The 27933-nt window shown below is 36.6% G+C and overlaps 1 protein-coding gene and 1 pseudogene across 1 annotated transcript in view; one reads left to right on the forward strand and one right to left on the reverse strand.

Annotated features, from left to right (window-relative positions):
* Positions 1-16946, forward strand: LOC127443954 (protein arginine N-methyltransferase 9-like; annotated as a pseudogene).
* The window catches only part of LOC127443909 (transmembrane protein 184C-like), a 14516-nt gene continuing 3486 nt past the window's right edge, over positions 16904-27933 (reverse strand). The window contains exons 5-10 of the mRNA XM_051702955.1: positions 22914-22988; positions 21461-21554; positions 21024-21136; positions 20609-20708; positions 20068-20239; positions 16904-18334 (exon numbers count right to left, since the gene is read on the reverse strand). Of these exons, the coding sequence (XP_051558915.1) occupies positions 18036-18334; positions 20068-20239; positions 20609-20708; positions 21024-21136; positions 21461-21554; positions 22914-22988 (853 nt within the window). The 3' untranslated portion in view covers positions 16904-18035. The remainder of the gene's footprint in view (positions 18335-20067; positions 20240-20608; positions 20709-21023; positions 21137-21460; positions 21555-22913; positions 22989-27933) is intronic.

The following is a 27933-nucleotide window of genomic DNA, read 5'->3' on the forward strand; positions in this document are numbered from 1 at the left end:
CTGAGCTGCACTAGAGTGGCTCAGATATGACCATATAAATTATGTTCAAAATGCGATCTAGGTTTTAGTTACAGCGACGGGTTGTTTGTTTGTTAAATTTGCATTGGCGGGATAGCAGATCTGAAACAGGTAAATACGTAAATAACTTAAAAAATAGGCATTCAACATATTACAATCTTAACAAACACAAACTCGTTTTGTTTTGTTGCAAAGCACTTACCTTTTATGTATCGATATTTGATAATAGTGGTGCGCATCCACTTAAAGGGATAGTTCACCCAAAAATGAAAATTCTCACATCATTTACTCACACTACTGCCATCCCAGATGTGTATGACTTTCTTTCTTTTGCAGAACACAAACGAAGATTTTTATAAGAATAGTTCAGCTCTGTAGGTCCATATAATGCATGTGAATGGTGGCCAGAACTTTGAAGGTCCAAGAAGTAAATAAAGGCAGCATAAAATTGATCCATAAGATGCCAGTGGTTAAATCCATATCTTCTGAAACGATTTGATAGGTGTGGGTGAGAAACAGATCAATATTTATGTCCTTTTTTATTATAAAATTCTCCTCCCTGCCCAGTAGATGGCGATATGCACAAAGAATGCAAATCGCCAAAAGCAATAGAAGAACGAGGAAGTGAAAGTGAAGATTTATAGTAAAAAAAAAAAAAAGGACTTAAATATTGGTCTGTTTCTCTCACACCAATCATATCGCTTCTGAAGGCATGGATTCAACAATTGGATTCAAATAGATTACTTTTATGCTGCCTTGATATGCTTTTTGGATCTTCAAAGTTTTGGCCACCATTCACTTGCATTATATGGACCTACAGAGCTGAGGTATTCTTCTTAAAATCTTCGTTTGTGTTCAGCAGAAGAAAGAAAGTCATACACCTCTGGGATGGCATAAGGGTGAGTGAATAATGAGAGGATTTTCATTTTGGAGTGAACTATCCCTTTAAAAGATTCTCACGAAACCCGTCAAGAAAATTATGTGGTCGTATTTTATTCCAAAATCTAAAAGAAATAAATATTTTTTTGTATTTAGAAAATTAAACTTATTTTAGTGTCATTAAGACTTTTAACATTGTGACATTCATTAATTACCATAATGCAAAAAAGAAGAAGAAAAAAGATTGAAATAGTAAAGTATTTGTACATTATTTTTTAAAACATTTTTTTAAATTAAAATCATCAAGAAGCAGGGGAGTGCTAGTGCTATTTAAAAAAAAAAAAAAACATTGTATAAAAGTATTTTTTTTTACTGTAATACAGTAAGAAATCGTTGTGTTATGGTAATGAGATTCATAATTGAAAACAATGGGGAAAGTAAAAGTTAAACGCCGGGACGTATTACAGTAAGGAGAAATAGGGTTAATAAACACAATGCAAAAAACAACAACTTAAAGTTCCTAAATGTAGGCTTCATTTTCTTTATGCAAAATATAATTTCATATATATATATTTTTAATTTATTTTTATTGATTTGGGGTAAAATATGACTAGAACATTTTCTTGACAGTTTTCTTGAGTATCACCCACTTCTATCATCCTTCCACCACATCTATATTATCAGAAATGTTTAAACAGATGCCTGTTTTCTTGGATTGTATCCCTGGTCCATAATTTATTTATTCAACAGTAGTCAGTAATCTAGCCAAGAATGACTGGTTTTAATCAGTTATTTCATTCACAGAAGAGATGCCCAATGCCACTACAAGACCTAAAAGGACGAGACGTCAGAGGCGAGCTCAGAGAGAGGATGCTGCGAGAAATGAGCTGGTGTCTCGATCACTTGAAAGTGCTCAGCAGTGTCTGTTCAGTCAGGACTACGGCACTGCTTTCGTTCACTATCTCCTGGCTCTAAACCTCGCTAAAGCCCTAAAAGACTTTGCAAATGTAAGCTTGATTTTCCAGCACCTCTTCCTCGCTGTAAGGCTAAATATTGCATGAATGCATGGCAGAATGGTGTATCTGAAGTTAACTTCCAAACCAAAGTCAGACTGTAGTAAATGTGTGTGCTGGTATCTACAGGAGTCCTTTAGATTTACTCTGTTTAAATGGGCTGATGAGCTGGACTCTCTGGGATGCATTCAGGACCTCTTTGATTGCTATAAACAAGCTATGGAGTTGTTTCCAGTCGATGAGGTGATAGTGAACAGCATGGGAGAGCATCTCTTTAGGTAGGCTATTTATTACAAAAATCATGTCAAATCAAAGTTTTAACAGTAATACATGCTATGTAAATCGAAGTGTGTCACATACATAAGATTGTGTTATATAATTACAACTACTGGAACATTGAGTGCCAAAAAACTACAAGTCACAGTCAGTAGCTAAGCAGCCAGATGAATCTTGTTGTTATTTAGAAACATAGTCCTGAGGCAGTTGTTGGAATGGTTTCTTTTGTTTTCAGAATGGGATTTCGGGACGAGGCTGCTGGCCATTTTTACAAAGCAATTAAACTCCGACCAGACTTCCCAGAGGCGAAGGAGAACTTTTATCGTGTCGCTAACTGGTTGGTAGAACGTTGGCATTTCTTAATGCTCAACGACCATGGCCGTAATCACAAGTATCAGCTGGCTATTCAGAAAGCTGTAGAGGGAGGATGCAACACTGTTTAGGACATTGGAACTGGCACTGGCATCCTCTGGTGAGAGTTTTACAGAAACATATTGTTATTTAACAGACACCTTCTACAGCTGATGTATACAGCAGTGACTGTGTTATGACACTGTTTGGTTGGCATGCTAGAATGTGTGCGAAGATGGCAGGTGCTGCTGAGGTTTATGCCTGTGAGCTGTCAAAGACAATGTACGAACTGGCATGCGAGGTGCTTTCAGCCAATGGGATGGCAGAAAGCATCGAGATCGTTCACATGAAGTTTCTGGATATGGAAGTTCCGAAAGACATACCAAACAGGTAAACAATTAACCAGATGCATAATTAAATATTTTGTTATGCTGTATTGCAAGCATAATTAATTTCTGGTAAAGCATATTCTGATCAAATGTAAATGAATTACACATGAAAAAAAGTATAAATGTGTATGTACAATTTGTTTTAGTTGATACTGTAAATGGCTCATTCAGTTGTATAAAATGAATGGTGCATGTTTAATGACAACATTTTTACTTCAACTTCTTAAAGGGATAGTTCACCCATAAATACAAATTCTCATCATTTACTCACCCTCATGCCATCCCATATAAGTATGACTTGCATTCTTCTGCAGAACACAAACAAAGATTTTTAGAAGAATATTTCAGCACTGTTGGTCCTTACAGTGCAAGTGAATTGTAAATAGACATTTGAAGCTCCAAAAATCACAGAAAGGCCACATAAAAGTAATCCATTAGACTCCAGTGGTTAAATCCACATCTTCAGAAGTGATATGATAGGTATGGGTGAGAAACAGATCGATATTTAAATCCTTTTTACTATAAATCTCTACTTTCACTTTTTTCAAATTTTGTTTCTCACCCACACCTATCATATTGCATCTGAAGATACAGATTTAACCACTAGAGTCTTATTGATTACTTTTATGTTGCCTTTTTGTGATTTCAGGAGCTTCAAAGGTCTGGTCACCATTCATTTTCATTGTAAGGACCAACAGAGCTGAGATATTCTTCTAAAAATCTTTAAAGAAAGTCTTACACGTCTGGGATGGCATGAGGGTGAGTAAATGAGAGAATTTTCATTTTTGGGTGAACTATCCCTTTAAGTGAATTTAAAGTGCAAGTGTTAGTTCTCGTAATGTGAGTGCTAAGTGTAAGTGTGTGCTAAAATATGTGTTTTTTTTGTTTGTTTTTTTTGTGGTTTTTTTAATGCATGGGACACTGACATGGTGCATTGCATTTTTGATTTGTATATAAACTTTTTTAAGGAAAACATTGGCAAACAGTTTACTGCTTTACCTGATGAAGAGTTGCTAGATATAATTTTTTTGTTGACCTGTATATATTGCCCCCTTTGTTAGGGTGTCACTCGTTGTAACAGAAACAGTAGATGCAGGGCTGTTCGGTGAGGGCATCATTGAGAGTCTGATCCATGCATGGAAACACCTACTTTTTGAACATATATTTCAGTATGTGTATGCGGTATTGCCTGTTCACATGATGGCACAAACTAAACTGTGATTATAATGTAATCCTTTTATACCAATGACTTTATCCTGTCTGATTATTTGTTTGTCCGGCCATGACAAGGGATTTCCTCGCTAAAATATTAAGTTACTTTGCACCAACATGTTAATGTAAAATTTGGCAAAAGATTCAATACTTTGCCGTCCTAGGGCCAGATAATTTTTGACCAAATCCTTAATCTGGATTGAATATGGCAAGCCTCTTCCCAAATCAGTATCAGAGAGTAGCCTTAATGGGTGGCATTTTAAATGTAACCAACAGGGCAACCTAGTGGCTATACGAAGCATAAAAATTTGTAGTATCCAGGCAACACTTCTGAGCAGTAAAATATTTCAGCAGAACACCCAGGAACCGCTGTCCAATCCCTTGCAAACAGGCCGGGTAATACCTGCTGGTGCAACTGTTTTTGGAGTGGCTGTGCAGTGCCATGAGATCCGTAGACACCACAGGTGAGAAATCAAAGCTGCTCATGCATGAGCGACAACATTCTACTGGATAACACTAATATTACTCTATTATATAATTGTATCATATCAAATTTATATGATGAGCACTGTTTTATTTCCTGTGTTGACGTATTTCCTTTTGAAGTTGGGCAGGACATCGAAGGGTTGTCCTAGGTGGCATTAGGGGGAAGGACATTCTTATTCTAGAGGGCATTTTATTGGACAATAATTTTGAGTGCAAGGTGCGTCATCAATATATTTGGTCTGTTTTACCAGAAGAGAGACTAAATTTTAAATGTGGATATCTGCTTTAAGATAATTGTCAACCTTTAGAAGTACACTAAAATATAGATGGCCTAAATAATTACAGACATGGATTACAAGCCATAAAATTTACATTTTTTGTTCATTTGGGTCTTCAATAACAAAAAATATTTCTCAAAGGAGCAAGCTATTGAGTATGATCTTAGAAAAATTACAGTAGATTTTAAATAACTGAACTACTAAAGACTTATAAACTGTAAGTGATAACAATGCACTTCTTAAAGGGATAGTTCACCCAAAAATGAAAATTAACCCTCATGCCATCCCAGATGTGTATGACTTTCTTTTTTCTGCAGAACACAAAATGAAGATTTTTAGAAGAATATCTCAGCTCTGTAGGTCCAAACAATGCAAGTGAATGGTGACCAAAACTTTGAAGCTCCAAAAAACACACAAAGGCAGCATAAAAGTAATCCATATGGCTCCAGTGGTCTTTTGAGGCAGTAAATCTTCTGAAGTGATCTAACTGATTTTTGGGTGAGAAACAGACAAATATATATAACTCCTTCACTGTACATTTTGCCATTGAATTAACTAGGCACGATCATGATTTAAATCTTGATTGCATTTCCTAGTGCTTGATGCATTTGCAGATCGCTAGTTGGCGCTAGGAAATATAATCGACCTTGAAATTATGATCGGCAACGAGACTGCTGATGTCAAGAATTATAGTGAAAAAGGAGTTATATTTTGGTCTGTTCTCACCCAAAACTGATTGGATCACTTCAGAAGACATGGGTTAAACCACTGGAGTCTTATGGATTACTTTATGCTGCATTTATCTGTTTTTTGGCACTTCAAAATGTTGGACCCCATTCACTTGCATTGAATGGACCTACAGAGCTGAGATATTATTCTAATCTTTGTTTGTATTCTGCAGAAGAAAGAAAGTCATACACTTTTGGGATGCATGAGGGTGAGTAGATGATGAGATAATTTTCATTTTTGGGTGAACTATTCCTTTAACCGTCCAGTCAGCTGTCATTTCCTTTCGTCTGCAGACTGTGTGCGTCTACAGTGGGAGGGTTAGACCTATCTCCAGTAGGACAGATCTACAGTCCTGTGAGCTGTTCAGCTGATGCTGAGGATAGCACAGAGCCCTACACTACTGAGAGACTGAGCCGCCTGCGTGGAGGATACATTCAGCTCACCCAGCCTTTTACAGCACTGGACATAGACTTCAATAATGTGCAGGTATAGAGATCAGTGAATTTAATAAATTCTGACCAGAGCAAGTGAGCTACACTTACCAGATGTACTTGGTTGGTCAGTAAAAGCCTGACATGGATAGCCGAACAGGTCACAATAGCTGTGTTTCCATCCAAGCTGCAAATTGAATATATGCAAAAAACCATAATATTGCAAAAACAATGTGCGAATAAAGCCGTGTTTCCATCCCATGTGTTCAAATGAACAAAATCATCACTTCTGGAGAAATTGTAGCCACTTTGACTCTTTTGTTAATGAAATACTCACGTTTTAGAGCACACAGGCAAAACACTGTAAAGAGCTTTGTCTCATGTCAGGGAGCGAAAGCACATCACACAGTTCTGGGAACACTATGTGTATGCATTCCTCCTTCCTTAAGTTTTTGCCAAGCAGATCTATAATATATTTTTCAGAAGAGACAATAAACCTGCTCTTCGGCACAGTAAAAGTTTGTGTTTGACTTATTTGCTCTGCAAACTCTTTGCAGGCTTTGGGTTTTCAGGACACCGTTATTTCAGGACGACCAGACACATTTCAGATGCAATGATTTGTCTGCTGGTTATTCCAGTTATGAGCAAATTATTCAGTCACAAGACTTTCTGATGTGTATCTTGTAATGCTAATAAATTCAATAGGAGTTTATTCATTAAATGTGCTTCCATCATAGTTTATGTGATATCCAAAATGTGAATAAAATACATGGATTGAAACCCTGCTACTGTTGATTTTGATGTCATCCTAAACCAGGGCTATTCAACTTCATAGACAAGTGGGCCAGATGGAAAAAAATCTTCGGGGCATGTGGGCCAAGCCAGAACATTTTGTTAACGAAAATATTCTATCAGATATTGTGTTATAGTAGGTCTATAATTTATGTTCACTATATCAATAAAACATCAAGAGAAAAATTATCCAACAGGGGGAAAAAAACAACTAAAAAATGCTTTAAAATTGGTCCATAACTGAGAAAGTAAATCAGACTGATAGTAAAAATTGTATTGAACAATATCAGTGAAGTTTGATAAAGATGCAATAATATAAACTTTTCAAATCGAATGTTTTCTTGACCAACTAAATGAAAATAAAATTTTTGCTTCTCCGAACTTAAATTTCAAAATTTCACAGTCCTGGTCACCAAAGCAAAGTGTGTGGGGAATAATAGCAATTTTCTATACTTTTGAGGCATAAGCAATTAGGAAATAACACTTATTACCCAGGAACAAAAATTGTGTTATGTAGTGTTGTTTGTAGCGCAACCCCTGAAGAGCGGCGCTCTTGCACGAGACCCTGCAAAACATCGAGAGCGGAAGTTTACATAGGAAAAAAACTGAAAAACAGTACGATCAGACACAAAACACATTCAGTGTGAACAGCCCCTAAGACAACAGACAACCTCAAGCGGGCCACTGAAAATAGCAAATGGGCCGGATTTGGCCATCGGGGCACCAGTTTAATAGTCCTGTCCTAAACAATGCATGTCTTAAAGGAATATTCCAGGTTCAATACCAGTTAAGCTCAGTCGACCGCATTTGTAGCATAATATTGATTACCAAAAAAAATATGTTGACTTGTCCCTCCTTTAAAAAAAATAAATAAATAAAAAAAAAAAAAGCAAAAATAGAAGTCACAGTGAGGCACTTACAATGTAAGTAAATAGGAGCCAGTTTTTGGAGGGTTTAAAGGCAGAAATGTGAAGCTTATAATTTTATAAAAGGACTTGCATTAATTCATCTGTTAAAATTCATGTATTATTAAACCTGTAATGTTGTTTAAATCATTTTTACTGTCATTTTAGGGTTTTAGGGTATGTTGACATTACACCGTCATGGCAACGAAGTTGTGTAATTGGCTATAACTTTAAACAGAAAAAGTTAGTAATCGATTTTATCACATTTAAATCATGTTAACACACATATTGTTTATGTTTTGTGGCTTTACATTTGAAAAAGTGAGTATTTTAACATTTACGGATTGGCCGCCAATCACTTCCATTGTAAGTGCCTCACTGGAACCCAGATTTTTGCTTGGTTTAAAGGAAATGAGGGGCAAGACAAAAATATTTTTTGTGGTAATCAATATTATGCCACAAATGCTATCGATAGAACTTAACTTGTATTGAACACAAAATATTTGTGGAATTTATTGGGAGGGGGGGGGGGTGGATATATATTTTTGCAACTTAATGTGACACAAAGTGGCATAAACTTTGCAGAGAAAAACTCACCAGAATTGTTATAAGCGGTCTTATGTTTTGCAAACAAATTGCAGGAGCTGGAGGGACTTTGCTCCAGAGAGATGACGATGTTGCGACTACATGTGACTCAGGAGAGAATTCTTGATGCTCTGGCTGTGGGGTTTCAGCTGCACTTGGACCAGGACAACCACCTGTCCACTGGCCCACAGGAAGACACATGTTGGGAGAAGGCTATCTATCCTGTACAGAGTCCATTCAGTAAGAGCTGCTTATATACAGTATCTAGTAAAGTGGAGAAGATGACCATTATTCTAGAACTACTTGCTCTAAAATATTCCTTGAATCTTGTTTAGACAGGCAGCAAAAGCCGTTTAGTTTTTTGTACCATAGTCTAAGCAAGGGGGAAAAAAACAAATGAAATTTGATTTTCAAGTTTCGATTATCCAAACCATCTTCAATGGTGGTTTGCAATACAACTCAATTCAGATATTTGTTAATGCATCTCTTTGAACGTTCAGATCGGATTTTGTTGTGTGACAGGTTGTTTTTGACAAGAAGACATGCAGTACTGTGCAATAGTTTTAGGCACTTGATGATTTCATTTATCACTTAATGTCATACAAAGTCCAGTAAACATAAAAAAGCTAAATCAATATTTGGTTTGACCACCTTTGTCTTCAAAACAGCTCCAATACTCCTAGGTACACCTGAACACAGCTTTTCTTGGTTGTTGGCAGATAGGATGCTCTATCTATTTCGGCTGTCTCAATTGCTTCTGTCTCTTCTTGTAATCCCAGACTGACTCAGTATTCAGCGCGGGGGGGGGCTCTGTGGGGGTCATGCCATCTGTTGCAGGGCCTGTTCTTCTATTCTATTTGCAAAAGGAATGTTTGGGAGTCTAAACTTTATATTTCCTATTGACACACTATAGCTGAAGATATAAATAACCATCTCAAGGCAAATGCTTTGAACAAAGGCTTTTGAACAGTACTGTATGTCATTGCATATACCACCCTTTCCCATTTTTTATTCGAGTGTGTAACAAATGTGTTCAGATTTGAATACTGCACTCATGAAAACATAAACAGCAAATCATCCATTGCTTAAGTCTCATGCATGGTGAACCTATGCAAATTTGGATTTACTAGCAAAAGTGACTGCAGTCTCAAAAGGAAAAAAAATAGATCTGGCCACATATAACTTCCAAAAAATCGGGGTTAAGAAAAAATCGGATTTCACCTGCACCATGAACAAAGTCAAAATGCATTAATGAAAGTGAAGTGGCTAGAAAAGCATGCTTCCCCCACTTTAGTGAGTTACAATTAGCTTTCACAGTAAGTAGTGTCACTCATTTCACATTTGGCGAATTTATCCTGCTAATACATGGCTAGTTGTCCATCCACATGTGATCTATCCTAGTATTTCTTGCACCACTATTCTGTGACACTACTGAATTTACAGTGCCACGGTTAATATAATGAATGTTAAATGTGATGAGAGAAATATTCTGAAAATAATAGTGAGAATAAATAAACAATAAGTCTTCCCATTGAGTTATCTTCGTTGGCTGCACACAAACATAAACATACAGTGCAAAAATTTAATGAAACGGTCAAAAGACGCACAAACTGATGAGTTTTTGGTTTAAATCTGTCTAGTTGCAACCAGTTGAATTTGGCACTGCAAAAACTAAATTCTGTATGAATTCTGCTGTATATTAAGATGTCAATAATGTCAAGTAATGCTTTATTGGCAGTTAGACTCTGTACATTTAATTTAAGGAAAATAATTTACTTCAATCATTCATGTCATCCCTCAGACACTGTAAAATGTGGTGATGAACTGTTGGTGGAAGTTTCGTCTAAGGACACTTATCTGAGGCTGTGCTGTGTTGCTTTTGTAAGAGACGGACACAAATTTCATCTAGACAATGTAAATAAAGGACCTCCCAAGATCCTCACCACAAATTCGGAGGCAGACCTGTGTAGTGCCTTGGCTGGCCTTCAAACCAACCAGGAGAAACCATCTTACACTTTCTTGCTGGAGTGTTCAGAGATCGCCCTCCTCAATAACACAACATATCATAACAGCTTCCAAAAGGCCATGAGTAAACTTCTAGCTTCTCTGAAGTCAACTAGGAGCTCATAGGAAACTGATCCGGCCTATGTGCTCGATGTGTCAGAGGGCTTCTCTGTGCTCTCCTTGATGGCAACCCAGCTAGGTTTAGATTCAGGTGAAGACCAACAACTCAGCACTGGGTTGGTTAAAGCCTACAGCTCGGTGGAGAAGGAACATCACCAGACTATGCTGAGACTGCTGGCCAAAGGAAATGGTGTACCTGAAAGCACTCTAGAGTTCTGGCTGAGACATGTGGAGGACGATTCTGCTGTTCTCCAGCGGCCAGCCACTCAGAAGCTCTGGAGTGCCATCATCATGGACTGCATAGAAACCTGTGGGCTTATTAGACAGAAACTGTTGGAGAAAGCAACATTAGCAAGGTAATGTCATCCTGGTTCGAGTGTTAAACAAAGCCTTGTTGTTTTATGTTCTGGACAGACATTTATCTTATCAACTGCCATTTTAGGTGTTTGTTGGAGGACGGTGGACAGATTTTCCCAGAGCGTATTGTGATCCATGGTATGCTCGTAGAGTCCGATACACTTCTTCGGGAAAGCGCTGTTCAGGGAACAGAGCCAACTCTTGGGTTCAACATTGCTCCATTTATCAATCAATTCACAGTATGTCCTTCAACCACCCTGCGACTACTTGCACTTCACCTCGTCTCTCTCTGTATGAGGCTCCGTATTTATTTTTAACTTCTAAATAGGGCTGGGCATTGATACTCGATTCGATTCTGATTCACAAACTCTCTATTCGATTACAATTTTGATTCAGTATCGATTCATATGGGTATATTTCAGTCATAATGTCCCTTTACATATGAAAGAAATTCTCTCCCAGCTAATGCTGTGAATTATACAGGGGACATTCTAACTAGGTACATTACGAAAATATTAATTTCAATAATTATATTTTATTAGTTTTTCAGCATTTGGTCACATTTTGGCCTTTTAAAAATGAACAAATACATGTTTTTAATCAATAAATAAGATATTATATTTCATATATTATTTTGTGTTGCATGATTATTGTTTAATTGCATAATTTGTACTATTTACACATGCTAAAACCAGTACTGTCTTTTTTAAAAAACTGGCATTTCTGTAAAGAGCGTCTGTAGATGGACGCATGTTAATGAGAGAGGATTCAAATGGCTTTATCTAATTGTGCCATGCATTAGAATTAAATGTTTATTTTTTGTTGTTTTTGATCAACAACTGACTGTAGAGAACAGAAAGGGTATTAAAAGAGACATTTTTCAATGACAAATAGGTCACGTGGGTCTCGTCTTTGGACACACATTATACAGAACAACTTTTACTCTCAACACACAGTAAAAGGATCTCGCTGCTGAATACCCCACTACTATATTACACAATCACTGGTGAGTGAAATGTAAACATTTACCATCCAGTTGTTAAAAATATACACTGCATTCGCATAGTGCAAAATTTGGTTGCAAATACAAGTGATTTCCTCACATTGTAGTAGAGGGTTAAGAATCAGTATCGATATTGTTCTAATGAAGATCGCAGTGCATTGGAAAAACAATATTTTTGCCTACCCCTACTTCTAAGTACCAATGAATATTTGCAATGTACTGCATTTTCTTGCTTTATTTGTTTATCTTCAATTGAAAAGTTTTTTTGCACTGCTGCTGTGTAAAATTTGCATTCAGTTAGTTTTTACAAAATCAATTCTTGACCAAATGCCAAAATGGGAGGTGTTCAGCACACATTCAGTATACATTTGATACCAGATACACTAAGGCCACGTTAAGACAGTTTCATTGTTATCTTTGAAAACGCTGTAATGTGGTTTGTGAAACTGCTCTATAAATTATGTTGGCTTGGCAAAGCCAACATACTGTTACTCTTCAGACATTTACTGTTTTTTTTCTAAACCAAGATCGAAATGTCTGACTGTAAGTCTTCCTAGAGCATTCAAGCTTCATCAATCAAACTCTGCACAGACCTTCAGACTGTTCTGACTTGGCTATCTCTCTGTCTGTCTCTCTATCTGTCTGTCCGGTCTATCGGTCGGTCACATAGCTATCTGTCATCGGTCAGTCTAAACTTTACCTATCTAGTTGTTTATTGCCATATGTCCGAACTCTGCACAGAGCTTCAGACTGTTCTGGCTCATCTGTCAGAACTGTCTGTCTGTCAAATATCTTTCTATCAGTCTGTCACATATCTGTCTCTGTCTGTCTGTCTGTCTATCTGTCTGCCTGTCTGTCGGTCTAAACTTTACCTATATAGTTGCAGGGTTCCCACGGTCATGGAAAACCTGGAAATATCAGGGAATTTTAAAATTGTGATGTCCAGGCCTGGAAAAGTCATGGAAAGTAATAAAATCTTCTAAAATGTATATATATATATATATATATATATATATATATATATATATATATATATATATATATATATATATATATATATATTATTTATTATGCTCTGTCCTAAAATATTTCATTGGGGTGTTACGTTGCACTGGATTAAAAACACACGGTGAAGAGTTTAAAATATATCATGTTATTTAGAATACCTGACCAAATACAGACAACGATGTGCCGCTATTCCCCTCACATATTAGGATTCACGCAATGTGTTCCTGTGGCTTAAATTTAAAATTAAATGTTTGATTTTATCAAACAATGGTGTCATTTCTTTTTTTTATTTTATTTTTTTTATTGTTACGTGATTTTTGGTGCCATTTTTAGAATGAAAGTCTAAATGTTTGGGCATGGAAATTGGTTAAAAATTGGTTAAAAAGAGTGGGAAACCTGTAGTTGTTTATTGCCATACATCCAAACTCTGCAGAGACCTTTAGACTATTCTGACTCATCTATGTATCTATCTTGTCTATCACATAACTATATACAGTTGAATTCAGAAGTTTACATACACTTAGATTGAAGTCATTAAAACTCATTTTTTAACCACTCCACAGATTTAATATTAGCAAACTATAGTTTTGGCAAGTCGTTTAGAACATCTACTTTGTGCATGACACAAGTAATTTTTCCAACAATTGTTTTCAGACAGATTGTTTAACTTTTAATTGACTATAACAATTCCAGTTGGTCAGAAGTTTACATACACTAAGTTAACTGTGCCTTTAAGCAGCTTGGAAAATTCCAGAAAATGATGTCAAGCCTTTAGGCAGTTAGCCAATTAGCTACTGATAGGCTAATTGGAGTCAATTGGAGGTGTACCTGTGGATGTATTTTAAGGCCTACCTTCAAACTCAGTGCCTCTTTGCTTGACATCATGGGAAAATCAAAAGAAATCAGCGAAGACCTCAGAAAACAAAAATTGTGGACCTCCACAAGTCTGGTTCATCCTTGGGAGCAATTTCCAAACACCTGACGGTACCACATTCATCTGTACAAACAATAGTTCTCAAGTATAAACACCATGGGAACACCATGAGATACATTCTGTCTCCTAGAGATGAACTTAGTTTGGTGAGAAAAGTGCAAATCAATCCCAGAACAACAGCAAAGGACCTTGTGAAGATGCTGGAGGAAATAGGTAGACAAGTATCACAGTAAAACGAGTCCTATATCGACATAACCTGAAAGTCTGCTCAGCAAGGAAGAAGCCACTGCTCCAAAACCGCCATAAAAAAGTCATCACATGGGGACAAAGATCTTACTTTTTGGAGAAATGTCCTCTGGCTTGATGAAATAAAAATTGAACTAAACTGTTTGGCCATAATGACCATCTTTATGTTTTGAGGAAAAAGGGTGAGGCTTGCAAGCTGAAGAACACCATGCCAATGCCTTACCGTGGAGCATGTTGTGGGAGTGCTTTACTGCAGGAGGGACTGGTGCAGTTTACAAAATAGATGGCATCATGAGGAAGGAAAATTATGTGGATATATTGAAGCAACATCTCAAGACATCAGCCCGGAAGTTAAGGCTCGGTTGCAAATGGGTCTTCCAAATGGACAATGTCTCCAAGCATACCCCCAAAGATGTGGCAATATGGCTTAAGGACAACAAAGTCAAGGTATTGGAGTGGACATCACAAGGCCCTGACCTCAATCAGATAGAAGAATTTGTGGTCAGAACGAAAAAGCGTGTGCGAGCAAGGAGGCCTACAAACCTGACTCAGTTACACCAGTTCTGTCTGGAGGAATGGACCAGAATTCCAGCAACTTCTTGTGAGAAGCTTGTGGAAGTTTACCCAAAACATTTGACCCAAATTAAACAATTTAAAGGCAATGCTACCAAATACTAAAAAAGTGTATGTAAACTTCTGACCCATTGGGAATGTGATGAAAGAAATAAAAGCTGAAATAAATCATTTTCCCTCATAATATTCTGACATTTCACATTCTTAAAATAGTGATCCTAACTGACCTAAGATGGGGAATGTTTTCTATGATTAAATGTCAGGAATTGTAAAAAAAAAAAAAAAAACTAGTTAAAATGTATTTGGCTAAGGTGTATGTAAACTTCTGACTTCAACTGTATCTGTCTGTCTTATATCTATCTATCTGTGTCACATATCTATCTGTCTGTCTATCTGTCATATATCGGTCTGTCTGTCAACATCAGTTAATCTTGACAAACTTTACCTATCTAGTTGTTTATTGCCATATTTCCAAACTCTGCACAGACATTTAGACTGGTCTGTCTGTTTATCTTGAACTTTACCTATACAGTATACCAAAGAATACAAGTACATGCAACAAAATATTAGGGAATCACAGGATTATTTGCATGCATTAAAACCCGCAGAGTTTGGGTGCTTATTGAAAATCAGTTTCCCTGTCATATCCCAGCTTATTCAAATAGTATATAAATGGGTATTCTGATAATTCCACACTTGGGGAAAAGTGATACATTCGGGGAACAATTTAAAATGGATTCTGTGCTGTTCTCTAGTGTAAAATCTAAAGTGTCTCCTGTAATTTATTACTTCCTCAGGTACCTGTTCATATGTTTTTGGACCTATCCACTCTAGAGTGTACGAATCTTAGTGAACCAGTAGAACTTTTTACATTGGACCTCATGAACTGCACTGCCGATTACACCAACAAAGATGTCAAAGTGAGTCCAAATAGTTTTTGGTTCTGGTCCTTTTGACCTCTATCTGAAAGCTTAATACTAATGTAATGTTTGTTTTGTTTGTGAATTTGATCGGAGCACAAATTCTTTAAAAACTTGTGCACAATGTCTGTCTATGGCAAACTTTTTCATGACTTCCATGACCTTTCCAGGCATTTGAGATAACTGGATATATATTTTTACAAGTAATTTTGATTCAGACCAATTTGCTAAGGAATCGTTTAGAACAATTTGTGAACCCTTTCAACCAGTTAATTGAAAAGAACTGACTCTATAGCATGATTCACTCATGAATCACACATCACAGAGTAATATTTAGCTCATGAAATATTTTAGAGCAGAGAAAAACTAGAAAAAAAAATATATTCACTGAATGTATTTTCACTATAGATATTTCCATGACTTTCGAGATTTTATTCATTGCCATTCCTGGCCTGAAATCACAACTTTAAAATTCCCTGATATCTCCAGGTTTGCCAAGTGGGAACCCTGTGTAAAAATGGTTGTAATTAGACCATAAATTTGCAGTTTCCATAGCCGAAAGAAGCATTGCCTTGGACTAAAAATTACACTGCAAATGATGACAGTTTAGGTCTAGATTAGTAATCTAACTACCTTAATTTCATTCATTAATTCTTTATATTTGACAGATTCAGGTCAGCACCTCTGGCAATGTGACTGCCATCCCTTTCTGGTACCAGATCCATCTGGATTCTGAGCTGAGTGTCAGCACCTTCAGTGAGACTGCTCACTGGAAGCAGGCAGCGGTGGTCCTCCAGCAGCCCCTGGTGGTGAGCAGAGGAGAATGGGTCAAGCTTAGCGTCCGGCTCCACAAGAGCAGCATCTCCATTACAGCAGTTAAAGAGGAAGGGCTTTGAGCTAATTATGTCAGCAGGGAGGAGGGGCTTGTAGACATGGACTCCATTACAGAGATGGGACCTCTAAGCAATACCTCATGAAGGGAAGGGGTTATGATTCTGGGAAGCCTGAAATATACAGTAAAGTGCACTCCAAAATGGACAAATTGCAGCTAATGGGCAATTGTATATTATTGCTGTATTGTACAATGTTAATATTTTTAAAAACAGAACATTTTACATTAAAAAATAATTCACTGCTAAATTGTGTGGCTTGATTACTTTAGGTACACTTATAGAAATGTAAACAGGGATCAAAGGCAATTAATATACATTTCCATATGATGTTTAATGATTTGTGACAACCATTGTTAGATAAGGCAATGCAATAGCTGTACAACCCATTGTAGAAGATGTATCTCTTTCTGAATGTAGCAGAGATATGCATGTCAGTTCATAACATTTTGTCCCGCATGTCCACACCTATAATAATGAAATTATCTGCCCTGGCTTGTATCCCATATATATATATATATATATATATATATATATATATATATATGACATTAACAGCTTGTGTGCAACTTAAGTATTAACTGATTGCGGATATAAGCATCATGACAACACAATGTTCACAAACTAAAAAAAAAGGAAAGACAATTTCTTAATGGAAAAAGACAACATTTCCCAATGCGAGCCTAAAACAAATTAAAAAAGTGTTGGTCCACTTGCATTGTATGGACCTACAGAGCTGAGACATTCTTCTAAAAATCTGTGTTCTGCAGAAGAAAGAAAGTCATACACATCTGGGATGGCATGAGAGTGAGTAAATTACAATAGAAGTTTCATTTTTTGGTGAACTATTTCTTTAGGTTAAGTTTTAGACTTTTTCTTTGTAGTTGATAAAACAACCAAAAATATAAATGCTTTTACTCGAAATCAAATAATTTTGGACTTGAACAACAGAAAGATACACTTTGGTGCATGTATATGAATCTCTACTGAAGGCAAGCTGTTCAGGAGTAGTTGCTGTTCTTTGAAGCACAGAGATTTGGGTGCTTAAGCATCATGTGCTTTAGAGCCCATGCTATGTTCTCTGCATTCTGGCAATTTTGCATTATTGTCCATGGTCAAGGTTTTGCTCCACAAACATCACTTAAAAATTGTTTTTAAGTAAATCCAATGTTAAAATGAAAATATTAAAATTACTTGCCTACAAAGTCCAGGAGAACATCAATCACATTTTGAAATAGTGTCATCAACATTTAGTGTTTCTCACTTTGAATAAACATTCCAACAGCTGTCTTGGACAACTGGTTATGTGAATTATTAAAACCGGCATTTGTGTATTGGTAAATAACTGTGTGCTTGGCTCTTTGGTCAGTTTAGAATTTGGTCATGTTGTTCAGCAGAATAATGCAGAAAGGAGATATAAACAGAGGACCTAACCTGTTACCTGCCCCGTGTCCTTCAAATATGTTCTTGCTACCAAAGCATCACCAAGTCTCTCTGAACACATATTAACCACAGGTAACTAATTCATACAAGTACCCATAGTTAACAGTGGTTGCATATTCAACACAGTAGCTAATGCACATTATACCAATGCGCTTTAACTTTAATAGCTTTGGTAGCCGCTGCAGATGGCATGCTAAGTGATAGCAGCGTAATCTGAGAACTGTTGATTTTTATAATTGCCGGACAGCACCGTAGGACTGATGTCATCAACATCTCCCTCCCACGGTGCACAGCTGAGGCTGGCAGGAGCGGAGATGGAGTGAGGGGTTACAGTTTGCCCCATGCCTTGGTAACGGCCCTTGGGGGATGGAGGGGTGGAGAAGGCTTCAGCACTAGGGTCTTGCAAACCATCTGAAAGAAGTCCAGTGTTCTCATCCTGGTAAACCTCTTCACCGAAATATGTTTTCTTTGGCCGACCCATGACCGTTCTCCCTTTAGGGTTAAAAGTAAACAAACAAGTCTGACACAAATTCATGAATAGCTCTGTATGTTTTAAACAAAATCAAAATACCTACAGAGGCAAGAAAAAGTATGTGAACCTTTTGGAATTACCTGCATTTATGTATAATTTGCCTTAAAATCTGGTTTGATCATCCAAGTTAAAATAATGAACAAACGCACTCTGTTTTAATTAATAATACAAAAATTATTGTATTGTTCTTGTACATATTGAATACATCATTCAAACATTCACAGTGTAGGTTGGAAAAAGTATGTGAACCCCTAAGGCTAATGACCTCAACAAAAGCTAATTAGAATCAGTAGTTGGAAAACCAGGCAATTATTGAAACGAGATTGGAGTTGTGGGTTAGAGCTACTCTGACTTATAAAAAGCACTCAAACATTTTAAGTTTGCTATTCACAAGCATCTGCTGATGTGGACCATGCCTCGCAAAAAAAAAAAAAAAAAAAAAAAGAGAGATCTTAGAAGACCTATGATCAAGAATGCATAAAGCTGGAAAGGGTTACAAAGTTATCTCGAGACGATTTAGTACTGTGGCTACTCTCCCTAGAAGTGGCCGTCCAGCCAAGATGACTCAAAATGCACACCGCAGAATGCTCAATGAGGTAACAAAAGAACCCTAGAGGGACAGCTAAAGATTAAGGAATCATTGGAACAGGTTAACATCTCTGTTCATGAGTACTATACAGAAAACATTATATGCATGGTGCCCATGGCAGGACACCACGAAGGAAGCTGCTGCTTTCCAACAAAAACATTGCTGCATGCCTGAAGTTTGCCAAATACCACCTTGACACTTCACAATGCTACTGGAAAAACATTTTGTGGACTGATGAAACTAAGGTCGAATTGTTTGGGAAGAACACGCAGCACTACGTATGGCGCAAAAAGGGCACCGCATACCAACATAAAAACATCATCCCAACGGTAAAGTACGGTGGAGGAAGCATCATGATTTGGGGCAGCTTTGTTGCTTCGGGGACTGGACCGCTTGCCATCAGAGAGAAAAATTAATTATCAAGATATCCTACAGGATAATGTCAGGGTGGCTGTGCACCAGCTGAAGCTCAGTAGAAGTTGGTTGATACAGCAGGACAATGACCCTAAACATTAAAGTAAATTCACTAAAGAATGGCTTTAAAAAAAGAAAATCCACCTCTTGGAGTGGCCCAGTTAGAGCCCAGATCTTAACCCAATGGATGGGATACTTTGGAATGACATCAAGAGAGCCTTTCACACCAGACATCCTAAGAATATGGCCATCCTAAGAATGGTCCAAAATTCCTTCTGAACATTGTGCAGGTCTAATCCACAGCCACTGGAAACACTTGGTTGAGGTTACTGCTGCCAAAGGAGGATCGGCCAGTTATTAAATCCAAGGGTTCACTTACATTTTCCACAGCACTGCGAATATTTATGAAAGACTGACATTAAAGATTATAATTGTTTGTGTGTTGTTAGATTAAGCACATTGTGTTAGTCTACACTTGTGACTTTGATGAAGATGAGATCACATTTTGACCAATTAATACAGAAAACCAGCTAATTCCAAACGGTTCACATACTTTTTCTTTCCACTGTAAATAAATAAAGTAGAAAACTAGATAAAGAACAAGATAAAGCATGTTCTATGATTACAGCAACAGTGATCCTAGACTTAACCATTCAACATAAGAAACCACTCTCAATCCTCAAGACTCACCAACGTTGCGCACTTGCTCTGAGATGTCTGCCCGTATATCAGAGATATCCCACATGGCCAGGAAGGAATCAAAGCAGGAACCTTCCTCTGCTTCTTGGATGTAGGGCTTGTAAGTAAAGCTGAAGTGGTGGGCAATGGCTGCCAAAAACATCTCCACACAGATGATAAAGTCCTGTGAGAAAATAAAATGACCATTTTCCTTTAATGGAGCAAACCCATTAAAACCCATTGTTTTTACACACTAGACTTTTAATAACTACAATTTAATAACATTAACTGTTACAGCTACAGTACACAACCAGAGTCAATGCTTGGACTTTGCCAGTTACCAATCACCAAGATAATTGGAATGCTTCACAATTATTTACAAAACTAAAACAAAAGGCACAAGTAAACAGAAGTCTATGCTACCTATGCAAGAGAGGATAATATTTTGCTGATGGTCTGCCCTTTAATTTTCATTAGATATACACGTTAACCCAATCAAAGGTATATGAACCTATTAAATATGGTAGTGCTCAGACCAAAGTAAAGTACGCACCTGTAATCCAGTAGCTACAGCCTCCACACTATTCCAGTCCCTGATTTGAGATTTTGAGATCACACCTGCCTTCACTAAGAGTGCAATGAACACAGCTTGCCTAAGACAGATGAAATAATAAATAAATCAGGTAAAAACATTCTTCACAAGAAAACTACAACTCAAGATTTAGATGAAAGATAGCTTTTACACAGTGTTACTCTAATATGCTGAGATGTTTTAGTTGAGATATATTTTTCATTCAAACACTTATTTTAGAAATTGAAAAAAAGTAAAATATTTAGACAGTACTTTATAATATTTATTTTATTTAATTATAAGGCAGTCCTGATGCTACTAAACAACATGGTTATAACATTTATCATTTCAAGTAAATCAGAAGTCTGTTATTTGTCTAGAGAACACATCAGTTTACCAAAATGACACAAAGACCACCAGCTTGACACAGAGGAATTTGCCCACTGGTTTGATAGGGCTCAGCTCTTCTCGTAGCGCTTTGTAGAACAGCACAAGACAGTACATGGCAAACTGAAGAGAGAAAACAAGTGCACCATTAGCCCATTGCCATGTAAGCTAGTTATCTTTTAACTTGAACTGTCAATAAATAATCTTTTGACTGTTGTTGCTTCACTTTCAATAAGCTTACATTTTTTTTATGATTAAAACGAATTAAGGTCTGGTAGTGAGACAAATGTTTGTTGCAACTTTTTACAATTAAAATATGTCAAAAGCTCTCAGATACATTTTATCTTTCTGGTTATTGTGTGGGACTGCAGACTCACACAGCTCTCATGATACAAGGTCATGTGACAGCCTTACATAATATTCAGGGAGAAAAAAAGAGGTACTTACAAGCTGAGAGAGATTATTGACGATAACCAGGTACGTCCAGACATTCTTAGAGCTAAAGTTGCCTTCATCATAGACGCCACAAAGCTGACAAATTCTATTTCAGACGATGACAAACAATGTTAAAATTACTTATGTCTGTAAATTACTGTCCGACACACACAGCTTCATTCAGAAAAGTTGTATGCTAAAATGAAGATCATATTTAGAGCTGAAGTATGTACTTTATGCGCCACTAGTGCCACCAAGCGGAATGGCAAATATAAATACGGTTTTCAGAACAGCTTTCTGAACATGCCCTCACCTGCAGTTGTTCAAACCGTCAAATAGTCCCGTAGTGGGGGCGTGTCTAAGCGGGTCTCTCAAAACAAACAACGGAATTTTACAGTGCCACAGAGAGTGTTTACAGTTTGAGAAAATTTACCTGTGCATGGCTTACTTATAGTTGTCTCTGCATATTAAGCTGGGATAGAAGAAAGTATTTTAACACTGAAAATGTTACATACTTCAGCTTTAAAAATATAATCTTTTGTTGGAGCTTTATCCCCAGGTATTATCTCTAAATAAACAATCTTAACTTAATACACACTGTTAAAAAAAAAAAAAAAGTCTGTAATTTAAAGGTAAAAGAATGTAAAAAATGCTACAGTAAAAAAAAAAACAAATTATTTGGTTAATGGGTAGTTACCTTAACATATAAGATAAAAATATTATTATATATTAAACAAGACAATACATGCAATTTTTACGGTAAGCTATCGTTAAAAAAACTCCCTGTATGACCCATCACATTTCATTATATTTTATGGGAATAGTTATGTTTCTTCTTATTTTTAATATCGTACATTATTATTATGTACATTGGTGTGTTCTGTGTTATATTTTTTGTAGTTTAGTTCATGTTTAATGCATTAGTTTAGTGTCACATGTTACTCTGATGGTGTTTTGTGTTTGTGTAAGTAACACTATGCACTGTCTTTATTTGTGTATTAATAATTGCTCCTGGAAGGGCCACTCTTGAAGAACTTTAAGTCATCATGTGGCCCTTTGTATCTACTATGGTGATTAACAATACATTTTAAAGTAAAAAAGAAGACTTTTATAGTTCCAGAGGGTTAGTATATTATGTTTATAACATTTAATGACATAAACAGTAGTGAACAGTAAAATATACAGCATCAAAATTACATCCCATGAAGCCTGAAACACGGTCACCATATTTTTTGCAGTAAATTTCTGGCAACTACAGCTGCGGGACTTGCCGGTATTTTACCTTATTCTTTTACAGTTCAGTCTTGTGTTAAAAAGCATTTGAGTATTTAGAAGTGCTAGTGTTGTTCAAAGGGGTTTGTTGATGCCTCTACTTCTACTAGACCTCTACTAAAAGCAATTATAGATTTTATTTTTAAATGGTGTTAAAACACATAAAACAAAAGACAACTTCTCAGACACTTACAAAGCAATGACTGTGGTGACAGGCCTCACAACTGTGTACTGCAGAACTCCCAGTTTACATCTCAGCAAAAGCACTCTGTTAAGAGAGTATTCATTCATTAAATACAGTGAGATATTTTATATTTTATACATATTAACCTTCCTATTCTGTTCGGTCATTTTTGACAGGAATACATTTTTCAATGTAATAAAAATGGTTTAGTTTATCTGAGGGGTACCAGACTTTATTACTTTTTCTCCACTTGCCATCTGTAATAAAAAAAAAATAATAATAATAAAAAAAAAGGACTTGATTCGATTAGAAAAAAGTGACACCTTTCAACTTTGCTGTTTGCGGTCAAAACTGACCGACTATAGGTAATTAACGGTAAAGATTAAAAAAAAAAAACAAAACCGAGATGTTTTCAAATACAATGTATAAATCAGCCACAATGCAGAACACACACACATAAATGAGGGGGTGAGACTTAACAGAACACAGAACACAACACATACAAACACACACGCACGCACACAGAGAACAAATAACAAAGTCTGCATATTCTCTTTGATACACTAATTGAATTTTCACAGTACATTGCTGTTCATTTCTGTTTATAACTGTTCATTTTCTTGACATTATTATTCATTTACTTTAAGTTATTACATTTTGATGTTTGAAATAAATGATTGGTAGTAAAATGAACATTTTATGTCTTCTCTTTGTAACACCAGGTGACTGCAAGCATAATGTGACATTATTGCAAAAACTGACACTTCAAATCAGTTAAAATAAACAAAAACAAATAAAAATTGTAATAACAAATAATAAATATATATTTAAATGCATAATTTATGATAACATTTGGATTACTACACAGTAGGTGGCTTCACAGAACACTGCAGCCATCTACTGACTATTATTGTCATAACATGATTTTCAAGTCATTTTTCTTTTTTCACCAGATGGCAGCAATATATGACACATTCTCATATTTTCTTCATGTTTCAACTTATAGAAGTGAAGGTTTTTACTGTATGTATATCTAAATAAGACAAACAAAAAAATCCCCAAATAAGTGCATAATTTTATTGTTTTTACTTTAGGGTAGAAATTTTATAATTTCTGTAAAAAAATGTTTACACCTGTACTTTTTGATTCCGGTCAAAAATGACCACGTACAGCAAAGTAAGCAGCCCTACTTGAACAGAATGGGAGGGTTAACAACTGACAAGTAGTTGTTCTGGTATGTTTTTAACTGCTTATAAATGATGCCAGGTTGATTTTGTTGCAATTAATAACATATACATATTAAGAGACATGACATATAGAGTCAAATATAATTATGTGTAAGGGGTCAAAACATACAAGTTTAAAAGAATAGTTCACCCAAAAATAAAAATTCTCTTTGGACCATCAGAGTGCTGGCACCCGTGTACTTCTATTATAAGGACCTGACAGAGCTCTTTCTTCTTCTAAAAATCTTCATTTGTGTTCTGCTGAAGAAAGACAGTCATACACATCTGGGATGGCATCAGGGTAAGTGAATAATGAGAGAATTTTCATTTTTGGGTGAACTATTCCTTTAAGGCCCATGGTGATTTGGATGTAGCATCACACTATGAAAGGTTAAAAATGGCTATCCATAGTAGTGGACACCATGCATCAGAGGGTTAAGTGAAATGGCAAATAGCATAGACCTTCACTGTTCTCTCAGCAGAAAGCATTTGTTTCAAACACAAATGTCTTTTTTTTGCAGTTTAAAACACTTCTGGTTTAAATCAACAAACATGTCACACATTACTTTGGTTGCCTAACGTAAATTTTAAACTTGCTGCTGTCAGCAGTACTAGCTAAAGGCTGCCAAAACCCTTGAGAAAGTGTTCCTTGCTTTGCAAGCAACTTTAAAAAAGGACTTTGGAGATGGCTCCAAAGGAGAAGATGGTGAACAGGTGATCTGTTCTCACAACACAAGACAAAAAGCCTTAAACATAACACCTTGACTTTACACTTCATGAGCTGGTGGCACACATCCGAACACTAGTGGAGGTCAGTGAGAAAGAGAAGCCGGTAGATACAGTTTCAGATGCTGGTAGTACAGTGAGCAACACACAAACTTTGGCTCCGGCTGAAGAGCCCCCACAGCAGGGCGATTAGGTGACGTCTCGGCAGCATACTCGCTCAGCAAAGCAACACCACTTTCCCGTTCCTTTTAGGGTTTCCAATCGATTCTCCCCACTTAGTGATGCACTCACTGAGAATCATGTTGAAAGAGCACTAATAATTGGTGATTCTATTGTAAGGAACATGGAAATAGAGACTCCAGCCAACATTGTTAAATGCATTTCGGGGGCTCGGGCGTCTGACATCAGATCAAATTTACAAGTGCTGGCTAATGCTAAACATAGATTTTCTAAAATTGTTATTCATGTCGGCACTAATGATGTCTGACTTTGCCAGTCGGAGATCACTAGAGATAATGTTAAAGAGGTGTGTGAACTTGCAAAAACAATGTCAGACACTGTAATATACTCGGGCCCCCTCTCTACTTGTCATGGTGACGAGGTTTATAGTAGATTAGTGTCACTGAACGGCTGGATGATTGAGTGGTGTCTGGAAAATCGCATAGAATTTACAGACAACTGGAAGAGTTTTTTGGGTAGACCTGACCTGCTAAAGAGAGACGGACTCCATCTCTCCAGGGAAGGTGCCACTCTCCTCTCTAGTAATTTGGCTCATAGTCTTAATAATGATAGTATTTGACTAACTGGGGCCCAGGTCAGAAAGCAGACAAACTGGTTAACCCAAACGTCTGCTAACTGCCTTGAGACGTCACATAAACTATAACACATGGAGACTGTATCACCTAGATATCATATAGAGACTGTGTCTGTTCCCCAAACTACCAAACACAAAACTCTCACTAAACCATTTAGAAAAAACTTGATTAAGGTCAAATTAAAAAAAAAAAAAAAATTAAGATAAACATCATATAAATGTAGGGCTACTAAACATTAGATCTCTTTCTACCAAATCACTAATTGTGAATGAAATTATTACAGATCATATTATGGATGTGCTCTGTTTGACTGAAACCTGGCTTAAACGGATGAATATATTAGTTTAAATGAATCTACTCCCTCAGGTTACTGTTATAAACATGAGCCTCATCTGAAGGGTCGAGGAGGAGGTGTTGCTGCAATTTACAGTTTTTGGTGTTACTCAGAGGACAGGATATAAATGTAAGTCTTTTGAACTAATAATGCTTAATATGACACCATCAGATATAAATAAAAAATATCTCTATCGTCTTTTGCCCTTGCTACAGTATATAGATCAACTGGGCCTTACTCTGGTTTCCTTGGTGAATTTGCAAATTTTCTATCTGATCAAGTAGTTACTGTAGATAGAGCTTTAATTGTTAGTGACTTCAACATTCACATAGATAATGGAAATGACACATTGGGATTAGTATTTATTGATATTCTCAACTCTCTTGGAGTCAGACAAAATGTGACAGGACCAACTCATCGCCATAATCATACGCTAGATTTAATTCTGTCATGTGGAGTTGATGCTGATACTATAGAAATTCTACTGCAGCGCGATCGCATCTCAGATCATTACCTCGTCTCTTGTTTGTTGCGATCAGCTAATATCACTCAATCTACACCACGCTATCGTTCAGGTAGAACTATTCTTTTGAGCACTAAAGACAGCTTCACTAATTCCAGAATAGTCTCACATACTCAGTAAACCAACAAGTCTAGAAGAGCTTGATGAAATAACAGAAAATATAAATACAGTCTTCTCTAGCACTCGTGATAGTGTCACCCTCCTTCGATTAAAGAAAATTAAAGAAAAAAGCCTCGCACCGTGGTACAATGATCACACTCATGCTCTCAAGAGAGCAGCTTAGAAAATGGAGCGCAAGCTGAAGAATACAAAATTAGAGGTATTTCGTGGTGCATGGAAGGATGGTGTCTGTAGCTACAGACAGGCACTAAAAGCTGCCAGGTCAGCATATTTTAGCAAACTCATAGAAAATAACCACAACACTTCTAGGTGTTTATTCAGTACCGTGGCAAATTGGTTAGGAATAAAGCATCGACTGAACAAGATATTCCGTCGCAGCACAATAGTAATGACTTCGTGAATTTCTTTACTGATTAAATTTAAATAATCAGAAATAAAATTGGAACTATGAAATCAACAGTCACAGCACCTCAGAAAACAGTGTCTCATAATTTTGCTCATGAGCAACTTCAATCCTTCGCTGTCATAGGTCATGAAGAACTAACAAAACGAAAAAATCAAAAGCCACGTGTGTTAGATCCAATACCAACTAAGCTCTTAAAAGGAGGTATTCCCAGTCATCTCAGAACCTTTTCTTAATATTATTAACTCCTCGCTATCCTTAGGACATGTCCAAAGAAACTTTAAAATGGCAGTTATCAAACCGCTTATTACGAAGCCACAGCTTGATCCTAGAGAATTGGCTAATTACAGACCGATTTCAAATCTACCATTTATGTCGAAAATACTAGAAAAGGTAGTGTCCTCCCAACTATATTCATTTCTACAGAGAAATTGAATATATTAACAATTTCAGTCAGGATTTAGGCCCCATTACAGTACAGAAACTGCACTTATCAGAGTTACAAATGACTTGCTCTTATCATCTGATGCGGCTGCATTTCTCTTCTAGTGCTTTTAGATTTTAGTGCTGCCTTCGACATGATAGATCACGACATTCTCTTGAATAGGCTGGAGAATTATGTTGGCATTAGTTGACTTGCATTAGCATGGTTTAGGTCCTATTTATCAGACCGCTACCACTTTGTATGTGTAAATGAGGAATTGTCAAATCAAACAAAAGTTAAGTATGGAGTGCCACAGGGATCAGTTTTAGGACCTCTGTTTTTCTCCTTATACATGCTAACCCTGGGAGATATTATCAGGAATCATGGAATAAGTTCTCACTGTTATGCAGACGATACCCAACTTTATATTTTTTCTAAACCCAATGAAAATTCATAAT

Source organism: Myxocyprinus asiaticus, chromosome 7 (genome assembly GCF_019703515.2).
Source record: "Myxocyprinus asiaticus isolate MX2 ecotype Aquarium Trade chromosome 7, UBuf_Myxa_2, whole genome shotgun sequence".
Taxonomy (NCBI): domain Eukaryota; kingdom Metazoa; phylum Chordata; class Actinopteri; order Cypriniformes; family Catostomidae; genus Myxocyprinus; species Myxocyprinus asiaticus.